Genomic DNA, 23,786 nt, shown 5'->3' on the forward strand with positions numbered 1-23,786 from the left:
GTGTTTCTCAGTATCTCTACCTCTATCTGTACTTGTGTCTTCATACCTCCACCTCTACATCTTTTTGTTTTGTCTCAGGAGTTCTACTTTGGTATTCCATTCTGATTCTCTCCTCCATCCTGCTGGAAGAGGGTGCTGAATAATGAACGTGTGTTGCTGAGCTGCTGCCAGGTTAAACCACAGCAGTGCTTTTCAGAATCCAGCATGCGTCCTAAAGGGCTGAGATAACCAGAGTTCTTATCAGAATGTGCTAAAAAAGGAAGTGTTGTATGAGTTATATTTGTTTAATTGCTTCTGGCCACAGTGTTTGCTTTGTAGTTATTTTTGAAAGCCTTACAGATTGTTTTCTAGAAAGGATTATAATTCACACCTTAGTTGCTCTGTATGTTCTCTCTTGTGCTGCGTACCACCTTGGGGGTCTGGAAGAAGATCATTTTGCTGTTACGTGTAACATCAGGTTATGATGTGTTAAAGTGATTGTTCAGGAGACTCAGCTGGTGTTTTTACTCCACATTGTCGCCATCTTCGTACTTAGGGAACCATCTCTCAGGCACTATGAAGAATTACACATTTTCCTTTGTGTCTTTAGAGAGCCAGACAATTTATGAGTGTCAGGCTGTGTGGGAAAATATTAGCAGGCCTCTGGAAGGGAGAGCACTGTCAGTGCTTTGGAACTCCACCCCAGAACAAGTGCAGGTTCCAGAAAAACTGTCAAACTGTCTGCAGCAGATGTGCCATCACTCTGGCAACTGTAGAGAGACACCAATCAGTGCAACATGCCGGGGCTTGGCCTATGCCTACTGCTGCCAGATCAACACTACTCAGCACACTGAAGATAAGGGAGGAGAACGTCTCTATCTGTGATGACAGTGTGACAGGCCCTACAGCTGCTGCAAGTTCTGTGATAGGCCCTGCAGTTTCTTCAGCCCTCACTACAGTCCTATGGTTGCTTGGAGGCCTGTGCCAGTTGCTGTGGTGGCTCCAAGCCCAGCTATGTGCTGTGTGGCTGCTCCAAGTAAGGTGGCAGGCCTGTAGTTACTGTAACCCCTGCTATTGGCCCTGCAGTTGTCTCCAGCTCCTCCATCACAGCCTGTGGTTGCTTCAAATCCTGCGGCAGACCCAATAGTTTCACCAGTCCTCGAAACAGGCCCTGGAGTCACTGCATTCTTAGCAACAATCACTGATGTTTCTTCAACTCCCATGAGAGGCCTTGTGTTTACTCCAATGCACCACACAGGCCCTGTAGTTGCCCATTGTCTCAAAATGTCTCTGTGGTTGCTCCAACTCTCATTATACGACATGCGGCTTCTCCAGCCCTTACAGGAGGCTCTTGTGGTTGCTCCAACCCACTCAACGCACTTTGTGGTTGCTCCACGTGCCATGACAAGCCCTACAGTTGCTCCGATTCCTGCAGCTGCTCCAATTCCTGCAGCAGGCCTTGAAGTGATTCCAACCCTCAAAACAGGCCCTACAGTTTCTCCAGGCCCTGTGCCTGGCCCTTCGGTCTGAACCAAGGAACCATCTCTGTTAGTATCAGTTGCCCCTATACCTAAGATGACACAACAACTGCAAATGTCAACTTACTGTCATAACCCATACAGGAGGCAATAACCATCTGATCCTTGACCATACAGGAGCATGTAGCGGAGTACTGAGTTGTACGTGACAAGTTGCAAAAACCACTAAAGGAGGGGATGAATCAGGCCAACGTGCAGAAGTGAAGGCCATCCGGCGGGCTTTAGATATTGCCAAATGAGAGAAGTGACCAGTGTTTTGTCACTGATCTCACTCACTCACAGATGGTGGAAAACTCCCTGGGAGTGGTTACAGCCATGGAAGCAGAGTGTACAGCAACAAGGAGGCAACCCCATCAGATCTGTTGCATTGAGGAAACATATTCGTGCCTGTGTAGAGAACACAATTATGAAAGTATGTCATGTAAGATGCACTCGTACCCAAGAGTTACGCTACTAAGCAACATGAAAGCAACCAGCAGGTGGGTAAAGCTGCTAGGACTGAAGTGGTTCAGGTAGCTTTGCACATTTACTATGTCCAAACTATTGCTATGTTATATACAGAGCCATGTGCCTGTTTTTCCTTTCACACACTTCTACATCTGAAGATGAAGAACAACATGTCATTTGTGAATTGACGGCAGTCAGAGTGGGAAGTGTCTTGGGAAGCTCTCCTCTGCCTGGATCTGTCCCCAGCCATAGTGGAACCAAAAATAAGGCTACAATAAGCAAGGTTATGGATCCACTCTGCTCTGTCTGAGGTGCCAAGATCCTATCAGGAGCATAAGCAGATAGATCCCAGGCGTCACTGTCATTTTGCGTGACATGAATGAAGAGCTGTGTATGGCAAAAGAAAACAATGACCGAGCCTTCTTACAGGATACAACCACTGCAGAGAGGGAAGGAAAAAAAAAAAAAAGAGAGAGAGAGAAGAAAAAGGGGTTTACCCCTTGTAACATCTGCTCAAGAGACATACAACCTCTATTCAGAGAGATGCTGCTTCCTTTTCTGCTAACCCTTAAATGAGGGTGAGAAGGGGTGGATCCCGGCTCCACTCCTTCCAGTCACTCAGGTACATTGCTTGCACCCGAGTTCCCTGGATTAGTGATGCCTTCTCATCTGGTGCTCAACCATTGGTTCAGGCTGTGGCCTGGTAATTGCACTGCAAGACATGTTCCCAATTTTCTCAACTCAAACACTTGGCCGATGGTTGATTTTCCTAGAAATGTCTCTGTTGTTCATAACAATAGTAATTTGACAGTTGGTAACAATACCAAATGGGTGGATGGATGGAGGCATTACAGGCATGGAAAGGAGGAAGAAAGGAAGGAAGGGAAAGATAAAAAGCTGTCTTGGTCTCTGATGCTATTTAGCCTATCATGTTTCCAAGCCAAAGGAACGCAAGAGGAAAGCACAACAATGGCTGCATCTGAGTGAGTGAAGTTGAGGGCCTGCCTTTGCAAAAACAAGAAGAGGTTCCCATAGCTGTTAAAGCTGGAGAACTCCTCTATCCTGCTTTTCCAAGTAGATTCAGTGAGTTTGCAAAGAGTGGACTAGAAAACATCAAGAGAATTCAAATCCTTTTGGAATGATGATGGAGGGATTGGGAGCACAGGTAATGTTCTCCTCCCTCAGAGTTGTTTGAAAGGAATTAGAGAGGGAACCTCTAAGAAGGTAAAGCATCTTGAAGTCTACCTGAAGTTCCTCTATCCCAATGCATGCATCATGGGAAATAAGCAGGAGCCGGAAGCCACAACTTTGAAAATTAGAAAATTATTACCTTTTTGTTACCATGGAAACGTGGTGAGAAGTTTCACACAACTGGAGCACTGCAGTCAAGAGCCTCAGGCTGTTCACAAGTGTTAGGCAGGAAAGGATGGGCAAGGGTGTTACACACTAGGAAGACTTGGGAGACTACTGACCCACGAGCCTCGTGTCTGTGCTGGGGAAGATCAGGGAATAGTTCTTTTCAGAAGCCTTGTTAAGTCACATGCAAGAAAAGAAGGTGACCTGACACAGTCAGCATTGTTTCACCAAGTGCAGATCGTGTCTGACCAATGTGGTGTACTTCTGTGGTGGAGTAAGATCATCAGTGGACGAAGGAAGAGTAAGTGATGTCATCCACATGGACTTGTACAAGGCTTTTGACATGGTCCTACGCAACATCCTTATCTCTAAGTTGGAGAGGTATGGATCTGAAGGATGGTCTATTCTGTGGATAAGGAACTGAAGTGGTTGGATGGTCACAGCCATAGGATTGTGGTCAAGAGCACTATGTCCAGGTGGAAACTGGTGATGAGTGGTGTCCCCCTGGGCTTTGTCTAGGGACTAATGCTCTACAGCATCTCTATTGATGAATTGAGACAGTGGGATGAGATGCACCCTCAGCTAGTTTGCAGATGACACTTATCTGGGGGGTCCAGTTGATACAGTAGATGGTAGGGATGCTATCCAAAGGACATGGACAAGCTTGAGAAGTGAGTCCACGTGAACTGAATGAGATTCAGCACGTCCATGTGTTGAACTTGGACTTGGGTCAGGTTCTTCCCGAGTGTGATTACAGTCTCGGAGATGAACTAACTGAGAGCAGCCCCGTGGAGAAGGACTCAGAGTTTCAGGTGCACAAAGATCTTGACATGAGCCATAAATGTATGGTTGTGGTACAGATGACCAACTGTACTGTGGGCTCCATCAGAATAAAGATTGCTATCAGGGTGACAGAGGTGATTGCGCCCCTCTGTTTTGCCCTTGTGAGGTCCCACGTGGAATATTGTGTCCAGGTTTATGCCCACCAGCACTACCATGGAGCAAGTGGAGCAAAACCAGAGGAGGACATGAAGATAATCAGAAAGTTGAAGCACCTCTGCTATGACGTAATGCTGAGGCGGACTGGCTTGTTCAGCCTAGAGAAGAATCACACTGTGGCTTTCTAATACTTACATGAACTTACAAAGAAGAGGGTGATTGGCTTTTTACATTCCTTCCCTTCTGCTGATATCTGTGAGACTGGGTGTCCCAACTGCTGTTAAAAGGACCACAGTGGAGTTCACAGTGCAAAAACATGGACACACCTGAGTGCTGACTCTGAGTGCTCAGGCATTTCCCATGTGGGCTCAATTTATCTTGTTGCAAAGGGCTGCTCTCCTTGGCATCAGTCACGATCTATCAAACAGGAAAGCATTAGAGCCTTAGCACACTGGGTGAGGTGTGATACACAATGCTGAAGCAAACAATATCAGCATTCTGTCCTACAGGAGAAGTACAATTGTGGTGCAATAGCAAGATGGAGTGATGGTGAATCGCTTGCATAGAACATCTTTCCCTGTAAGCTGTCTGGCACCAATTCAATCACTCAATAATGGTATGTGCCTGGACCGCCCTTCTTGTTCATTTGCGGATTATAAAGAAGAGAAAATGAGGAAAACGTGACCACGCACTGAAAAGAAATGACATAACATTATGCAAACTCTACAAGGCACGGAGCAAAAGATTTCGCAGTGGCGATCCAGGGAAGTGATACCCAGAGCAGCACTGCGTGTAAGACAGCTCCCAAACTCGGCGAGTATTTACACTGTGCTCTGGGATGGTGTTTGCAGGAGGAACGGAGATGCGAACCTCCAAGTCCACCCACATCGGCAGCGGTGCTCGGAACGCGGAGGAGGAGCAGTTCCCCGTTGCGCCGCTGGGTGGGGATGTTGGCCACGAAGCGGCAGCTCCCGCTGGCCGCAGCGCGCTTGCAGGCGCAGGCGCCCAGAAGAGCCGTGCGAGCTGCTGGAGGAAGGGAAGGGAAGGAAGTGCGGAGGGGCTTTGGAGCCGGGCGCTCGGGGGCTTTGGGGCCGAGCTGCTGGGAAAGGCGGCTTTCGGTTGGCGAGCGGCAGCGCCGTGCGTCGGGGTCGGCGAGAAAGACTGCGAGCCATGAAAGGCCGGCTGTGGCGGAGAGGGACGGCGAGCGGGAGACGGAGCGGCGGCGGCGGCGAGAGGCAAGTGCTGCTGTGGCTCGTGTGCGTTTGCGTGTGGGAGAGCGGGGCCGAAACGCTGCGCTATTCGGTGGCGGAGGAAATGGCGAGGGACTCGTTGGTGGGCAACGTCGCCCAGGACCTGGGGCTTTCTCCGAGCCAGCTCGCGGCTCGCAAGGCGCGCGTGGTGTCCGAGGGGAGCGAGCAGCATTTCCGCCTCGATCCGCACAGCGGCGTCCTGACGGTCACGGAGACGCTGGACCGAGAGCGGATCTGTCCGCACAGCGAGAGCTGCGCGCTCTTGTTTAAGCTTTTCTTTGAGAACCCGGTGCAGCTGATCCGCGGGGAGGTGGAGGTTCGGGACGTGAACGACCACTCCCCCGTGTTCCCGCAGAAGGAGATGGTTTTGGACATATCCTGAAACGGCATCTCCCGGGATTAAGGTTTCCCCTGGAAAAAGCAGCAGGGATGAAGGACGTTGGGATCAACGGTTTACAGAATTACAGCCTCTCCCCAAACTCGCATTTCTCCCTAGCTCTTGGAAGAGGGAAAGATGGAGACAAATACGCGGAGCTCGTCCTGCAGAGGCCTTTGGACCGCGAGGAGCAGCGGGAGCTGCATTTGGTGCTCACGGCCACGGACGGGGGCTCGCCGCCCAGGTCGGGCACGGCTCAGGTCCGGGTGGTGGTGCTGGATGCCAACGACAACATGCCGGTGTTCTCGCGGGAGGTGTACGAGGTGCGCGTGGCCGAGAACAGCCCCCCGGGGCAGCTGGTGGTCCGGGTGTCGGCCGCGGATCCCGACGAAGGCTCCAACGGCAAAGTGCGGTACAGCCTTCACCAGACATCGGAACGCACCCGACAGCTATTTAGTTTGGACCCTGAGAGCCGGGGAGATTCGGGTCCTGGGGAATCCTGGACTTCGAGGATGCAAAAAACCACGAGATGGTGGTAAGAGCCACGGATGGCGGTGGTCTGTCTGCGCACTGCAGAGTGCACGTGGAGGTGCTGGACGTGAACGACAACGCGCCGGAGATCGCGCTGAGCTCCGTGAGCGCCTCCATCCCCGAGGACGCCCCGCCCCGCACCGTGGTGGCCCTGCTGAGCGTGCGGGACCGCGACTCCGGCGACAACGGGCGGACGGAGTGCGCCATCGAGGGCGACGTGCCGTTCAGCCTGACGGCCGCTTTCGCCAACCACTACGAGCTGCGCACCAGCGCGGCCCTGGACAGGGAGACGACGGCCGAGTACAACGTGAGCATCGTGGCCACGGACTGGGGCCGGGCGCGGCTGAGCGCTCGCGAAAGCGTGTCGGTGCGCATCGCCGACGTGAACGACAACGCGCCGCGCTTCACGCAGGCGGCGTACAGCATGTCGGTGAGCGAGAACGAGGCGGGCGCGGTGCGGATCGGCAGCGTGAAGGCGACGGACGCGGACGCGGGCGCGAACGGGCGCGTGAGGTACGCGCTGGTGCGGGAGGAGGGCGAGGAGCGGCCCGCCGTGTCGGTGGACGCCGAGAGCGGGGCCGTGTCCGTCGTGCGGCCGCTGGACTACGAGGAGGTGCGCGCCGTGGAGGTGACGGTGCGCGCCGCCGACGGGGGCTCGCCGCCGCGGAGCGCCACGGCGCTGCTGCGGGTGCTGGTGCGGGACGAGAACGACAACGCGCCCGTGGTGCTGCACCCGCCGGCCGACGGCGGCGCGGCGCTGGGCGAGCTGGTGCCGCGGCGGGCGCGGGCGGGCTACCTGGTGGCCAAGGTGGTGGCGGTGGACGCGGACGCGGGGCAGAACGCGTGGCTGTGCTACGAGCTGGCCAAGGCGACGGAGCCGGGGCTGTTCCGCGTGGGGCTGCACAGCGGCGAGGTGCGCACGGCGCGGGCCGTGGGCGAGCGCGACGCGGCCCGGCACAGGCTGGTGGTGCTGGTGCGGGACCGCGGGCGGCCGCCGCGCTCCGCCAGCGCCACCCTCGCCGTCGCCCTGGCCGACGGCTTCTCGGAAGGCCACCTGCGGGCGAGCGAAGAGGCGCCGGCCGCCGAGCCCGACGGCCGCCTCACCCTCTACCTCAGCGTCTGCTTGGCCTGCGTGTCCGCGCTCTTCGTGGCCGGCGCGGCGGCCGCCGTGGCCGCCAAGGTGCGGCGGGCCCGGCGGGGCGAGCCGGGGACCTTGCCCACCTTCCCGCAGTCCGCCGCCGACAGCAGCGCCGGCTCCCTGCCCCGCAGCTACGTCTACGACGTCCGCCTCGCCGCCGGCACCGTCAACAGCGAGTTCCGCTTCCTCGGGCCGCTCTTGCCCTGCTTCCCCGCCGGGCTGCCGCAGGGCGCGGCCGAGCAGCGGAGCTCGCTCTGCTCGGCCGGCCTCGGGCAAGAAGAAGGCGACTGGGCTGTGCAGGTGAGGGAGCGGAGCGTGGGGGACCGGGGGTAGAGGGAGGGAGGTTGGGGTCAAGGACGAATCAGCTCCTTGCGCGGCTGCGGCGCGGCAGGGAGCATCGGAGAGGCCGTGGGGGTGGTGTCGGAGAGGTTCCCCGAGCGGGACGAGAGGGCGGAAGCGGTCCCGTGCCGCCGCTGGGGTCTCGGCTTCTCCCCGGGTTCGGGCTGCCAGCGCCTCTGCGTGTGGCTCCGTGCCCGGAGTAGTTGCTGTGGGTGAAGCGTGTGGTGTCAGCCCGAGGGTGGCGGCTGGATCGTGGGCAGCTGCGAAGCAGCAGGGCGGGTGGGTAAGGCACACAGCGGGTCCTGTCCCCGCGCTCTGTAGAACAGAGTGTGTTGGGGCCGACAAGGTCACTGCTCCTGTTGACGACATCCACTGTGCCGTGTTTTTCGTCTAGAGCCTTAGCGACAGCATAACTGATATCAGTCTATTTCCCCTCCATTTCTGTCAGAATTCCCACATTCTCAGGCCACTGTTTTTTTTACCACTGGCATTAAAACCCGTTAGTAGTTGTGAGGAAAGCTTTTGTGTCTTTTCCCCACTCGCTGTTTCTTGACAGCTTTCATGATATGCTTCCCTCTGATCCGTGTGTAGTGCTTTCATTGGGCTATAGGATACTTAGAGGCTTTTAATGTTGTCCTCCCCCTCCTGTCTGATTCTGGGTACGAAAGAGTGGTCTCACATTCAATTTGTTTCTGATGAGCCTTTCCGGCTTGTCACTGACAGCTGCTTCCCGTTAATGCCCCAGTGTCAGCCCTCCACTGTGTTCTTTGCAGGGCCGAGCTCCCCTCTCTGAAGGCACGGCTCCCGGGGCAGCAGAGGAGAATGCCAGTTTGGATCAAAGCCCCTGGCTCAGCCATCAGTAAGGGAGGAGGAGGAGCAGCATCTCGGTCCTCGTGGGCTGATATCTTCGAAGTGAATGAAGGAGAGACCAAACACGCACCAAAAATGTACCAGGGAAATGCAGTACTGCTCTGTGAGTGAGCAAGGACACTTCTCTGAACCAGTACTTTACATATTTATTCTGATTTTTTATTGATAACTTTGGCGGATGTTGCATGCTGGGAACACTGAGCTTTGATATCTAATTGTTGTAGTGCTATTGCTCCTAAGTGTTAAGTGTAAACAGGGAAAAAATATTCTTATTATATTCACGCTATCGTTTTCTTACATGTGCTTTTTCTTACATGCATTCATTTTTGTTGTCAAGTGGAATCTCTACTCATGTAATCTATTCCATGCCAGGCTGTGCAGCAGTTCATCTAACCTGAATGTTTCCAGCAAAGGCATTCTTGAGTAACACTGAGAAGTTGGCTGCCTTTGAGATGGCTGACATTCACACATTGCACAACCAACCAGGAGTTCAGCAGTTCCCCACACTGTAAAGAGTCCTCTTTGAGCACTGTATTTGCATTGGGTTTGGTTTGGCTTGTTTCCCAACCTGAAGTCTAAATGAATGGTTCTTGAGCATTTCAGGATTATAGAATATAGATATGAAGAGATAATAAAATCTTCAAAGCCATGTGCTATTTCCCATTGCTCACATATTTCCTGGAGTTGAATGCCTGGTCACAGAAACCAATAAAATCTGCTGAGAAATCTGTCGGAAGATGAGCTTCAATCTTACGTACAAAGTTGTTATTGTAGTGAAAAGGTGCATTAAGCATCACTGTTGCTGTTACAGCCTTCTCTACCTGAAGCTGAAGGGTCACGTGTCCCTGTGAAATGAGGGCAGTGATTGTGAGAAGTGTCTGGGGAAGCTCTTCTCTGTCCGGATCTGTTCCCTACTATAGTGGTGCCAGTGGTCAGGTTACCATAAAAGAAGGGTACGGGTCCACCTTCCTCACTCTGAGGTCCCGAGGATGAGTCAGAAGCAGTGGTAGGAGCATAAGGAAGCAGATACCATGTGGTTCTGTAACTGTTGTGTGGCATGAATGAGGAGCTGCATTCCCAATTTTATGTGCTGATGATGTCCTACAGCTGTTATTTGTAAGATGTCTCTGTGTTGCTGATTGTCCTGTTTTCCTTTGGAATAGTGGTGACTTCCTTTGCAGTGGCTGTTCTGATGGTTTGTTTTTCTTTAGGGGGACAACCACGTTTAGAACAACAACTACTGAGTAGTTACTGAGCAGTGTTGCACAGAGCCAGGGACCTTTCAGCTTCTCATACTGTCCTGTGAGTGAGTGTGATGGTGTTGCCGAAGAAGCTGGGAGGGGGCAGAAGCAGGACAGCTGCCCTAAAGTGGCCAGAGAGATATTCTCTACCATGTGACATCACCCAGAAGTATAAACTGGGGAGATCTCAGGGCTGGTGGGCAGCTGCTGTTTATGTACTGGCAGGGCATTGGTCAGCAGGTGGTCAGCAGCATCACTTCTCTGTTCTTTGTATCTTCCAGTGGTTGTGCATTGCTCCTTTTCTTCTTCTTTATCTCTATCTCTCATCTGTCTGTCAGTATTTCTGTCATCAGCTCTATCTGTACCTCTATCTCAGTACCTCTGGCTCTACATCCTTTTAATATTTCTTATGCGTTCTACTTGGGTTATATTTTCTATCTCTTTCCCCCATCTCACTGGAAGAGGGTGGTGAATAAGGAACGTATGGTGCGTTCTGAGCTGCTGGCAGGTTATACACAGCAGCGCTTTTTGGAACCTAGTGTGCAGCCTAAGGGGCTGAGATAACACAGATCTTATCCAAGTCTGCTTAAAAAGAATTTTTGTACGTGTTATAGTGGTTTAATAGCTTCAGGGCACAGTGTTAGTTTTTAAATTATTTTTGGAAGTCTTTCAGTGTGTCCCTGTTAAATGCGGGCAGTGATTGTGAGAATTGTCCAGGGAAGCTCTTCTCAGTACGGATCTGTTCCCTGCCATAGTGGTGACAGTGGTCAGGTTTCAATAAAAGAGGGGTAGGGGTCCACCTTCCTCACTCTGAGGTCCCGAGGACGAATGAGGACTATTGGTAGGAGCTTGAGGAAGCAGATAGCAGGTGGTACTGTAATTGTTGTGGGGCCTGAATGAGGAGCTGCATTCCCAACTTTTATATGCTGATGATGGCCTACTGCTGGTTTTGTAAGAAGTCTCTGTGTTGCTGATTGTCCTGTTTTCCACTGGAATAGAGCTGACTTCCTTTGTATTGGCTGTTCTGATGGTTTATTTTACCTTTAGGAGGAAAAACATGCTTAGAACAGTGACTATTGAGTTGTTGCTGAGCAGTGTTGCACAGAGCCAGGGACCTTTCAGCTTTTCATACTGCCCAGTGAATGAGTGGTGCCCAAGAAGCTGGGAGGGGGCAGAAGCAGGACAGCTGCCCTAAAGTGGCCAGAGAGATATTCTCTACCATGTGAAGTATATAAGTGTGGGATCAACACAAGTATATAAGTGGGGAGATCTTAGGGCTCGGGGCCAGCAACTGCTTTTGTACTGGCTGGGCATCGGTCTGTACGTGGTGTTGCACTCATTCTCTATTCTTTGTATCTTCCAGTGGTTGTGCATCACTGTTTGTCTCTCTCTATATCTCGTGTCCATCTCTATATCTCTATAATTAGCTCTGTTTCTCAGTATCTTCCTTTATCTCAATACCTCCACCTCTTTTTTTTTTTTTTTTTTTTTTTTTTGTATAGAACAAATATATGTGGGGAGGAGAGGTAGAGGGGTGGAGGGCAGCTTCTGCTCCTGAACTGGTAGGGCACTGGTCAGCGGATGGTGGTGTAGTGTGCATCATTTCTTTTCTCTGTCTCTGTCTGTTTCTCTTATCGGTATGTCAATATCTCTATGACTACCTCTATGTGTTTCTCAGTATCTCTACCTCTATCTGTACTTGTGTCTTCATACCTCCACCTCTACATCTTTTTGTTTTGTCTCAGGAGTTCTACTTTGGTATTCTGTTCTGATTCTCTCCCCCATCCCGCTGGAAGAGGACGGTCAATAATGAACGTGTGTTGCTGAGCTGCTGCCAGGTTAAACCACAACTCTTTTGGAATCCAACGTGTGGCCCGAAGGGCTGGGGTAACATAGACCTCATCAGAGTGTGTTAAAAAGGAATTGTGGAATTGTTACATCTGTTCTGGTAGTTTAATAGCTTCTGGGCACCGTGTTAGCTTTGTAATTATTTTTGGAAATCTTTTGGAGTGTTTTCTGGTAATGATTACATTTCACACCCTAGTTGCTTCTTATGCTCCCTCCTGTGCTGTTTACCATCTTAGGGGGCTGGAAGAAGATGATCATTTTGCTGTGATGTGTAATATCTGGTTCTGACCTGCTGAAGTTACTGCTCAGGAGACTCAGCTGGTGTTTTTACTCCACATTGTCATCATCTTCATACTTAGGCAACCATCTCTCAGGAACTATGAAGAATTACACATTTTCCTTTGTGTCTTTAGAGAGCCATACTACGGAAGCGTGAACGGGACATGTTTTTCACCATTTCCTCATTTTACTTTCTCCTTCAGGTACCTGTTATTTTTCAGCCTAGTTACAGTAGTTCTTGAGAATACCACATATGCTGGAGATGTTCAAACCAGCATGATCCTACTGCTGTGTCTCCTGAATACATTTCTGGTTTTGTCTAAGTTTAACCGACTCTTTATTAAGGCAACCCAGAGATCTGCCCTGTTGCAGTGTCAGGCTGTGTGTGAGGATATCAGCATGCCCCTGGAAGAGTGCACGCCGTCAGTGCTTTGGAACTCCACCCCAGAACAAATGCAGGTTCCAGAAAAACTGTCAAACTGTTTGTAGCAGATACACCATCGCTCTGGCAATTGTAGAGAGACACCAATGACTGCAGCGTGCTGGGGCTTGGCCTGTGCCGACTGCACCTTGATCAATGAAGTTCTCTGACTCTGATGACAGTGTGACAGGCCCTGCGGATGCTCCAACTTCTGTGATAGGCCCTGCTTCTGTGATAGGTCCAGCCCTCACTACAGTCCCTATGGTTGCTTTGAGGCCTGTGTCAGTTGCAGTGGAGGCTCCAAGCCCTGTTATGTGCTCTTTGGCTGCTCCAACTATCATGACAAGCCTGTAGTTACTGCAACCCTGCTATCAGCCCTGCAGTTGCTCCAGCTCCTGCATCACAGCCTATGGTTGCTTCAAATCCTGTGGCAGGCCCAGTAGTCTCACCAGTCCTCAAAACAGGCCCCAGAGTCAGTGCATTCCTAGTGACAAGCCCTGCTGTTTCTTCAACTCCCATGAGAGGCCTTGTGGTTGCTCCAACGCATGGAATAGGCCCTGGATTACACCAGTTCTGTAAATGGTCTCTGTGGTTTCTCCAACTCATGTGACAGGCCCTGAGGTTTCTCCTTCCCTGGGATAGGTGCCGTGGTTGCTTCAATGCACTCAGCACACTCTGTGGTTGCTCCAAGTCCCATGACAAGCCCTACAGTTGCTCCAGGTTCTGCAGTAGGCCTTGAAGTGATTCCAACCCTGAAAACATGCCCTCCGCTTTCTCCAGTCCCTCTGACAAGTCTTCTGTCTGAACCAGGGAACCATTTGTGTCAGTCTTAGTTGCCCCTGGATGTAGGATGAGACAATGACTGTAAATGTCAACTTATTGTCAGTATCCATGCAGGAGGTAGTAACCATCTTTCTCCTGTCCATGCATTTAGTGGATGGAGTTGTTCATGACAAGTTGCAGAAACCTCTGAAGGAGAGGGTGAGCTGAGCCAATGTGCAGGGGTGATGTCAATGCTGCTGGTTTTAGATATTGCTGGATGAGAATAGCGATCATTGCTCTATCTCTGCACTTAATCATGGATGGTGCAAAATACTCCCTGGTAGTAGTTACAACCATACAAGCAGAGTAACTGGCAGCACAGAGGCAAACAACTCATGTCTGCTTAATCATGAATGATGGAAAATACTTCCTAGGAGTGGTTACAACCATACAAGCAGAGTAACTGGAAGCACAGAGGCAAACCCCTCATGTCCGCTGCATTGTGGAAAGGTATTGCTGTCCATGTAGAGAACATGGTTACAGAAGTATGTTCTCTACGATGCTCACATACCTAAGAGCTCTGTACAGAATGACATCTAAATAAAGAACGGGCGCATAAATCTGCTAGTACTGAAATGGTTCAGGTAACTCTGGACAGGCAACCTTGGGGTGTGTTATTTATAGCCCAGTGTGCCTGTTTTTCCTTTCGTACACTTCTACATCTGAAGGTAGCAACATGTCATTTGTGAACTGAGGGCAGTCAGAGTGGGAAGTGCCTGTGGAAGCTCTTCTCTTCTCTCTTCAATATCGCTTCTCAGCCATATTGGAACCAGATATGAGGTTACAATAAGCAAGGTCATGGGTCCACCCTCCTCTCCCCACGGTGTCAAAGGCCAATCTAGAGCATAAGGAGATGGATCCCGGGTGTCACTGTCATTTTGCATAGCATGATTGAGAAGCTATATTCCCAATTTTGTCTACTCATATACTTGGCCCATGGTTGTTTCACTAGCAGTTTGTGTGTTGCAGATATCAATAGTAACTTGAGAGATGATAACTATCCCAAATGGATGGATGGATAGACGGATTCGTTGTATGCGTGGAAAGAAGGAAGGAAAGGAATGGAAAGATGGAAAACTGTCTTGATTTCTGTTGCTATTTAGGCTTCTAGTTACTATCATGCTTTGAAGGGAAAGGAATGTAAGAGGGAAGCACGTCTGTATCTGAGTGAAGATGAGAGCCTGACATTGCCGTAACAAGAAGAGGCTTCCATAGTTGGTATGGTATGGTTGGAGAACTACTCTGGACTACATTTTCAAATAGAGATAAGGAGGTTGCAATGAGCAGACTACAAATAATCAAGAGAATTCATATCCCTTGGAAGGATGCTGAAGGGATTGGGAGCATAGGTAGTGTTCTCCTCCCTAAAAGTTGTTCTGAAGGAATTAGGGAGGGAGCCTCCAGGAACAAAACACATTTTAAAGCCTGGCTGAAGTTCCTCTATCCTAGTGCAGGCATCCTGGGAAATAAGAAATAGGTGGAAACCACAACTTTGAAAATCAGGAAATTATTACCTCTTTTTTTTGTCATGGAAATGTGGTGAGAAGCTCTACACAATTGGAACTCTGCAATCAAGAGCCACAAGCTGTTTACAAGAGTTAGACAGGAAAGGATAGGCAAGGCTGTTACACGCTAGGAAAACTTGGGAGATCACAGACACATAAGCATCATGTTTGTGCCAGGGGAAATTCTCCCAGTAGCCATGTTAAGACACATGTAAGTAAAGGAGGTGATCCGAGACAGCCAGCATTGCTTCACCAAGGGCAGATTGTGTCTGACCCATGTGTTGTTCTTCTATGGTGGAGTAAGAGCATCAGAGGACAAAGGAAGTGTAAGTGATGTCATGCACATGGACTTGTGCAAGGCTTTTGACATGGTCCTATACAACATCCTTATCTCTAAGTTGGAGAGGTATGGATCTGAAGGACGGGCTATTCAGTGGATAAGGAATTGAAGTAGTTGGATGGTCACAGCCATAGGATTGTGGTCAAGAGAGCTGTGTCCAGGTGGAGACCGGTGATGAGCGGTGTCCCCTACTTGTCTTGGGACCAGTGCTCTTCAACATCTGTATCAGTGGATCAAGGCAGTGGGATCAAATGTGCCCTCCGCTAGTTTGTAGATGGCACTTAATCTGAGTGGCACAGTTGGTGCAATAGATGGTAGGGGTGCTATCCAAAGGACCTACTCTGAAGACTCAGAAACTACAGACCCATGAACCTCATGTCTGTGCCAAGGAAGACAGGGGAACCGATTCTTCTGAAAGCCGTGTTAAGATGTGCAAGAAAAAGAGGTGTTACAACACAGCCAGCATTGCTTCAACAAGGGCAGATCCTGTCTGATCCACCTGGTGTACTTCTATGGTGTAGGAACAGCATCACTAGACAAAGGAAGAGTAAGTGATGTCATCCGTGTGGACTTGTGCAAGACCTTTGACATGGTCCCACGCAACATCTTTAAGTTAAAGAGATATGCATTTGAATGGTGGACTATGCAGTGGAAAAAGAATTGGTTGAATGCTTATAGGCATAGGATCCTGGTCAAGAGCTCCATGTCCAGGTGGAGGCCAGTGACAAGTGGTGTCCCCTGGCGTCTCTGTTGGGACTAGTGCTCTCCAAAATCCTTGTCAGTGGATCTAGACGTTGGGATCCAATGCACCCTCAGCAAGTTTGATGGTAAAATTTATTTGATTGGTACGTTTGATTGAGTAGAAGAAAGGGTTGCCTTTCAAAGGGACCTGGACAAGATTGAAAAGTAAGCCCATATGAGTTGAGTGAGGTTCCACAAGTTGTAGTGGCTTGAACTTGGCTCAGGTCATTCCCAGGTTTGAGTACAGTGTGTGAGATGAGCTAACAGAGAACTGCCTTGTTGACAAGGACTTGGAGTTTTAGGTGGACAAAAAGTTTGACATGAGCCATAAAGTGTGGGCATGCAGCCCAGATGGCAACTTGTATCCTGGGCTCCATCAGAAGAGCGGTGGCTAGCGGGGTGAGAGCACTGATGGTCCCAACTCCCTTTTGTCTTCATTAGGAACCACCTGGGGTGCTGTGGAGCAATTGAAGCAGAAGGAGGAGAGGTCGTGAAGGTGATAGGAAGGCTGAGGCACCTCTTTTATGAAGAAAGACTGAGACTTGTTCAGCCTGGATGAGGACTGGGGAGGGAGACCTCACTGTGGCCTTCCAATACGTGAAGGGAGCTTATAAAAAGAGGTAGTCTGACTCTTTCCCTTCCCTGTCCTGCCCTGCTATCTCCTACCCTTCTTTGCCATACCTTCCTGTTCATCCTCTCAGATATTCCTAAACCTCTATATCTCCAAATTGTGAAAGCAGTTTACAGCTTCTTGATTTCTTTGTGCACAACTGAGGACAATTTTTTGTCTCATGTGACAGCATTATTCTGTGGTGACACACTTGAGTAGAGAGGCAAGGGAGGAAATCTTCATCATTTCAGAAAGAAAGATGAATTTCACACAGAAAAGCATTACAGCCATTGGTATTTTAGGTGAGGTGTGATAGACAATGTGATGAAAACAATATCAAGACTCTGCCCTAGAGAATCATCTCCGTAGTGTGACAGCAAAATGGAGTGATGGTGAATCATTTGCTTACAACACCTTTCCCTGTAGGCTGTTGGGCACCAGTTCAGTCATTCAATGCTGGTATGTGTCTGGTCCGGCCAATCAGTTATTTGCCATCTGCTGATTAAAAAGAAGAGAAAATGAGGAAAATGAGACTGTACACTCAATGGAAACAACACATTTATGCAAATTCCAAACTGCATGGAGGAAAAGAGTTCGCGGTGGAGACCCGGGAAGTGATACCCAGAGCAGCACTCAGTGACTCTGCCCTAGAACAGAGTTAGTGTTCTAGTGTGAAAGCAAGCTGGAGTGATGGAGAATCGTTTCCTTACAGCACCTTTACCTCAAAGCTGCCTGGCTCCTATTCTGTGCTGATATCTGTCAGGACCATCCCTGCACGTACTTACAATTTGCTGGTTAATAAGAAGTCCAAGTGAGGAAAACGTGACCCTACAATCAATGGAAATAACACTTTGCCATTTCGACACAGCATGGAGCAAAAGAGTTCGCGGTGGAGACCCGGGAAGTGATACCCAGAGCAGCGCTCGGTGTGCGGGCACTAAACCTGCTGCCAAAGGTGGCGAGTATTTACATTGCTCTTTGGGATGGTGTTTGCAGGAGGAACGGAGATGCGAACCTCCAAGTCCACCCACATCGGCAGCGCTGCTCGGAACGCGGAGGAGGAGCAGTTCCCCGTTGCGCCGCTGGGTGGGGATGTTGGCCACGAAGCGGCAGCTCCCGCTGGCCGCAGCGCGCTTGCAGGCGCAGGCGCCCAGAAGAGCCGTGCAAGCTGCTGGGGAAGGGAAGGGAAGGGCGGCGGGGCACGGAGCCGGGCGCTCGGGAGCTTTGGGGCCGAGCTGCTGGGAAAGGCGGCTTTCGTTTGGCGAGCGGCAGCACCGTGCGTCGGGGCCGGCGAGAAAGGCTGCGAGCCATGGGAGCCGCTGGGAAAGGCCGGCTGTGGCGAAGAGGGACAGCGAGCGGGAGACGGAGCGGCGGCGGCGGCGAGAGGCAAGTGCTGCTGTGGCTCGTGTGCGTTTGCGTGTGCGAGAGCGGGGCCGAAACGCTGCGCTATTCGGTGGCGGAGGAAATGGCGAGGGACTCGTTGGTGGGCAACGTCGCCCAGGACCTGGGGCTTTCTCCGAGCCAGCTCGCGGCTCGCAAGGCGCGCGTGGTGTCCGAGGGGAGCGAGCAGCATTTCCGCCTCGATCCGCACAGCGGCGTCCTGACGGTCACGGAGACGCTGGACCGAGAGCGGATCTGTCCGCACAGCGAGAGCTGCGCGCTCTTGTTTAAGCTTTTCTTTGAGAACCCGGTGCAGCTGATCCGCGGGGAGGTGGAGGTTCGGGACGTGAACGACCACTCCCCCGTGTTCCCGCAGAAGGAGATGGTTTTGGACATATCCGAAACGGCATCTCCCGGTTCTCGTTTCTCTCTTGAAAGCGCCCAGGATGAGGACGTGGGGATCAACGGTTTACAGAATTACAGCCTCTCCCCAAACTCGCATTTCTCCCTTGCTCTCGAAACAGGGAAAGGCGGTACCAAATACGTAAAACTCGTCCTGCAGAGGCCTTTGGACCGCGAGGAGCAGCGGGAGCTGCATTTGGTGCTCACGGCCACGGACGGGGGCTCGCCGCCCAGGTCGGGCACGGCTCAGGTCCGGGTGGTGGTGCTGGATGCCAACGACAACATGCCGGTGTTCTCGCGGGAGGTGTACGAGGTGCGCGTGGCCGAGAACAGCCCCCCGGGGCAGCTGGTGGTCCGGGTGTCGGCCGCGGATCCCGACGAAGGCTCCTACGGCAAAGTGCGGTACTCTTTTTCTCAGATTTCGCAGGGATCCCGCCAGTTCTTTACTCTGGATACTGAGACCGGGGAAATCCGAATCTCTGGCAACCTGGACTATGAGGAAGCACAATACCACGAGATTGAGGTCAAAGCCATGGATGGCGGTGGTCTGTCTGCGCACTGCAAAGTGCACGTGGAGGTGCTGGACGTGAACGACAACGCGCCGGAGATGGCGCTGAGCTCCGTGAGCGCCTCCATCCCCGAGGACGCCCCGCCCCGCACCGTGGTGGCCCTGCTGAGCGTGCGGGACCGCGACTCCGGCGACAACGGGCGGACGGAGTGCGCCATCGAGGGCGACGTGCCGTTCAGCCTGACGGCCGCTTTCGCCAACCACTACGAGCTGCGCACCAGCGCGGCCCTGGACAGGGAGACGACGGCCGAGTACAACGTGAGCATCGTGGCCACGGACTGGGGCCGGGCGCGGCTGAGCGCTCGCGAAAGCGTGTCGGTGCGCATCGCCGACGTGAACGACAACGCGCCGCGCTTCACGCAGGCGGCGTACAGCATGTCGGTGAGCGAGAACGAGGCGGGCGCGGTGCGGATCGGCAGCGTGAAGGCGACGGACGCGGACGCGGGCGCGAACGGGCGCGTGAGGTACGCGCTGGTGCGGGAGGAGGGCGAGGAGCGGCCCGCCGTGTCGGTGGACGCCGAGAGCGGGGCCGTGTCCGTCGTGCGGCCGCTGGACTACGAGGAGGTGCGCGCCGTGGAGGTGACGGTGCGCGCCGCCGACGGGGGCTCGCCGCCGCGGAGCGCCACGGCGCTGCTGCGGGTGCTGGTGCGGGACGAGAACGACAACGCGCCCGTGGTGCTGCACCCGCCGGCCGACGGCGGCGCGGCGCTGGGCGAGCTGGTGCCGCGGCGGGCGCGGGCGGGCTACCTGGTGGCCAAGGTGGTGGCGGTGGACGCGGACGCGGGGCAGAACGCGTGGCTGTGCTACGAGCTGGCCAAGGCGACGGAGCCGGGGCTGTTCCGCGTGGGGCTGCACAGCGGCGAGGTGCGCACGGCGCGGGCCGTGGGCGAGCGCGACGCGGCCCGGCACAGGCTGGTGGTGCTGGTGCGGGACCGCGGGCGGCCGCCGCGCTCCGCCAGCGCCACCCTCGCCGTCGCCCTGGCCGACGGCTTCTCGGAAGGCCACCTGCGGGCGAGCGAAGAGGCGCCGGCCGCCGAGCCCGACGGCCGCCTCACCCTCTACCTCAGCGTCTGCTTGGCCTGCGTGTCCGCGCTCTTCGTGGCCGGCGCGGCGGCCGCCGTGGCCGCCAAGGTGCGGCGGGCCCGGCGGGGCGAGCCGGGGACCTTGCCCACCTTCCCGCAGTCCGCCGCCGACAGCAGCGCCGGCTCCCTGCCCCGCAGCTACGTCTACGACGTCCGCCTCGCCGCCGGCACCGTCAACAGCGAGTTCCGCTTCCTCGGGCCGCTCTTGCCCTGCTTCCCCGCCGGGCTGCCGCAGGGCGCGGCCGAGCAGCGGAGCTCGCTCTGCTCGGCCGGCCTCGGGCAAGAAGAAGGCGACTGGGCTGTGCAGGTGAGGGAGCGGAGCGTGGGGGACCGGGGGTAGAGGGAGGGAGGTTGGGGTCAAGGACGAATCAGCTCCTTGCGCGGCTGCGGCGCGGCAGGGAGCATCGGAGAGGCCGTGGGGGTGGTGTCGGAGAGGTTCCCCGAGCGGGACGAGAGGGCGGAAGCGGTCCCGTACCGCCGCTGGGGTCTCGGCTTCTCCCCGGGTTCGGGCTGCCAGCGCCTCTGCGTGTGGCTCCATGCCCGGAGTAGTTGCTGTGGGTGAAGCGTGTGGTGTCAGCCCGAGGGTGGCGGCTGGATCGTGGGCAGCTGCAAAGCAGCAGGGCGGGTGGGTAAGGCACACAGCGGGTCCTGTCCCCGCGCTCTGAAGAACAGAGTGGGTAGGGGCCGACAAGGTCACTGCTCCTGTTGATGACATCCACTGAGCCGTGTTTTTCGTCTAGAGCCTTAGCGACAGCATAACTGGTATCACTCTGTTTCCCCTCCGTTGCTGTCAGAATTCCCACATTCTCAGCCCACTTTTTTTTTACCACTGGCATTAAAACACGTTAGTAGTTGTGAGGGTCTTTTCCCCACTCGCTGTTTCTTGACAGCTTTCATGATATGCTTCCCTCCGATCCTTGTGTAGTGCTTTCAATGAGCTAAAGGATTCCTATAGGCTTTTAATGTTCTCCTCGCCCTCGTCTTTGATTCTGGATAGGAAAGAGTTGTCTACCTTTCACATTGTTTCTGATAAGCCTTCCCAGCTTGTCATTGACAGCTGCTTCCTGTTAATGCCCCAATGTCAGCCCTCCACTGTGTTCTTTGCAGGGCCGAGCTCCCCCCTCTGAAGGCACGGCTCCCGGGGCAGCAGAGGAGAATGCCAGTTTGGATCAATGCCCCTGGCTCAGCCATCAGTAAGGGAGGAGAAGGAGCAGCATCTCGGTCCCCGTGGGCTGATATCTTCGAATTGAAATGAAGGAGAGACCAAACATTCACAAAAAATGTACCAGGGAAATGCAGTACTGCTGTGTGAGAGAGCAAGGACACTCCTCTTAACCAGTCCTTCATGTATTTATTCCGAACCCTTGATAAGTCTGCAGGGTGTTGCATGCTGCAAACACTGACATTTGATATCTAATTGTTGTAGTGCTATTGCTGCTAAGTATTAAGTGAAAACGGAAATAAAAAGTTGGATGGGGGCCTTGGGCAGCCCGGTCTAGTATTAAATGGGGAGGTTGGTGGCCATGCCAGTTGCAGAGGTGTTGCAGATTCATGATCCCTGAGGTCCCTTCCAACCTGGGCCATTCTGTGATTCTCTAATATTCAAGGTATTGTTTTCCTACGTGTGTTTTTATGCATTCTTTTTTTGTTGTGGTTGTTGTCAGTTCCCGGGTTTTGTATGTTGTACCTGGTGGTATTTGAGCACTGTATTCATTTTTGGATTGGTTTGATTTCTTTCTCAACATGAAGTCTGAATGAATGGTTCTAGAGCATTTCAGGATTATGGAATATAGATATGAAGAGATAATAAAATCTTCAAAGGCATGTGCTATTTCCCATTGCTCACATATTTCCTAGAGTTGAATGCCTGGTCACAGAAACCAATAAAATCTGCTGAGAAATCTGTCAGAAGATGAGCTTCAATCTTACGTACAAAGTTATTATTGTAGTGAAAAGGTGCATTAAGGCTCACTGTTGCTGTTACAGCCTTCTCCACCTGAAGCTGAAGGAGAACGTGTCCCTATGAAATGAGGGCAGTGATTGTGAGAAGTGTCCGGGGATGCTCTTCTCAGCCCGGATCTGTTCCCTGCTATAGTGATGGCAGCTGTCAGGTTACAATGAAAGAAGGGTGTGGGTCCTCCTTCCTCTCTTTGAGGTCCCAGGAATGAATCAGGGGCAGTGGTCAGAGCTCGAGGAAGCAGATACCAGGTGGTTCTGTAACTGTTGTGTGGCATGAATGGGGAGCTGCATTCCCAATTTTATGTGCTGATGATGGCTTACAGCTGGTTTTTGTAACAAGTTTCTGTGTTGCTGATTGTGTTGTTTTCTATTGGAATAGAGCTGAATTGCTTTGTAATGGCTGTTTTAATGGTTTGTTTTATCTTTAGGACAGCGAGGTTTAGAACAGTGACTATTGAGTTGTGGCTGAGCAGTGGTGCACAGAGCCAGGGACATTCCAGCTTCTCATACTGTCCTGCGAGTGAGTGACTGGTGGTGCACAAGAAGCTGGGAGGGGGCAGAAGCAGGACAGCTGCCCTAAACTGGCCAGAGAGATATTCTCTACCATGTGACATCACAAAGAACTATAAACTGGGGAGATGTCTGCTGCTCCTGAAGTGGGTGGGCACTGGTCAGCAGGTGGTGTTGTAGTGCGCATCACCTCATTTTTTCTCTGTCTCTATCTGTATGTCAATATCTCTATGACTACCACTATGTTTCTCAGTATCTCTACCTCTATCTGTACTTGTGTCTTCATACCTCCACCTCTACATCTTTTTGTTTTGTCTCAGGAGTTCTACTTTGGTATTCCATTCTGATTCTGTCCCCCATCCTGCTGGAAGAGGGTGGTGAATAATGAACGTGTGTTGCTGAGCTGCTGCCAGGTTAAACCACAGCAGTGCTTTTCAGAATCCAGCATGCGTCCTAAAGGGCTGAGATAACCAGAGTTCTTATCAGAATGTGCTAAAAAAGGAAGTGTTGTATGAGTTATATTTGTTTAATCGCTTCTGGCCACAGTGTTTGCTTTGTAGTTATTTTCGGAAGCCTTACAGATTGTTCTCTAGAAAGGATTATAATTCACACCTTAGTTGCTCTGTATGTTCTCTCTTGTGCTGCGTACCACCTTGGGGGTCTGGAAGAAGATGATCATTTTGCTGTTACGTGTAACATCAGGTTATGATGTGTTAAAGTGACTGCTCAGGAGACTCAGCTGGTGTTTTTACTCTATGTTGTCGCCATCTTCGTACTTAGGGAACCATCTCTCAGGCACTATGAAGAATTACTCATTTTCATTTGTGTCTTTAGAGAGCCAGACAATTTATGAGTGTCAGGCTGTGTGGGAAAATATTAGCAGGCCTCTGGAAGGGAGAGCACTGTCAGTGCTTTGGAACTCCACCCCAGAACAAGTGCAGGTTCCAGAAAAACTGTCAAACTGTCTGCAGCAGATGTGCCATCACTCTGGCAACTGTAGAGAGTCACCAATCAGTGCAACATGCCGGGGCTTGGCCTATGCCTACTGCTGCCAGATCAACACTACTCAGCACATGCAAGGCAAGGGAAGAGAAGGTCTCTATCTGTGATGACAGTGTGACAGGCCCTACGGCTGCTGCAAGTTCTGTGATAGGCCCTGCAGTTTCTTCAGCCCTCACTACAGTCCCTATGGTTGCTTGGAGGCCTGTGCCAGTTGCTGTGGTGGCTCCAAGCCCAGCTATGTGCTGTGTGGCTGCTCCAAGTAAGGTGGCAGGCCTGTAGTTACTGTAACCCCTGCTATTGGCCCTGCAGTTGT

The 23,786-nt window shown here is 52.3% G+C and overlaps 2 protein-coding genes across 3 annotated transcripts; both read left to right on the top strand.

The window, feature by feature from the left end:
- Positions 1-5,244: 5,244 nt before the first annotated feature.
- On the top strand, positions 5,245-21,826 carry LOC107056935 (protocadherin beta-15-like). 2 transcript variants are annotated; one of them, XM_040647056.2, is made up of 3 exons: positions 5,245-5,882; positions 18,345-20,309; positions 21,110-21,826. In XM_040647056.2, the coding sequence occupies exons 1-3, from the start codon at positions 5,430-5,432 to the stop codon at positions 21,197-21,199; spliced, it is 2,508 nt and encodes an 835-aa protein (XP_040502990.1). In that variant the 5' UTR covers positions 5,245-5,429; the 3' UTR covers positions 21,200-21,826. The 2 variants fall into 2 exon arrangements, with proteins under 2 accessions (XP_040502990.1, XP_040502991.1); XM_040647057.2 differs by lacking the exon at positions 5,245-5,882 and having other exon boundaries at positions 7,757-20,309.
- LOC107054461 (protocadherin beta-15-like) lies at positions 6,324-9,499 on the top strand. The gene is made up of 2 exons (XM_015293498.4): positions 6,324-7,854; positions 8,667-9,499. Exons 1-2 carry the CDS (start codon positions 6,415-6,417, stop codon positions 8,754-8,756), a joined length of 1,530 nt encoding a protein of 509 aa, XP_015148984.3. The 5' UTR covers positions 6,324-6,414; the 3' UTR covers positions 8,757-9,499.
- Positions 21,827-23,786: the final 1,960 nt, after the last annotated feature.

The sequence above is a fragment of the Gallus gallus genome, chromosome 13 (genome assembly GCF_016699485.2).
Source record: "Gallus gallus isolate bGalGal1 chromosome 13, bGalGal1.mat.broiler.GRCg7b, whole genome shotgun sequence".
Classification (NCBI taxonomy): Eukaryota; Metazoa; Chordata; class Aves; order Galliformes; family Phasianidae; genus Gallus; species Gallus gallus.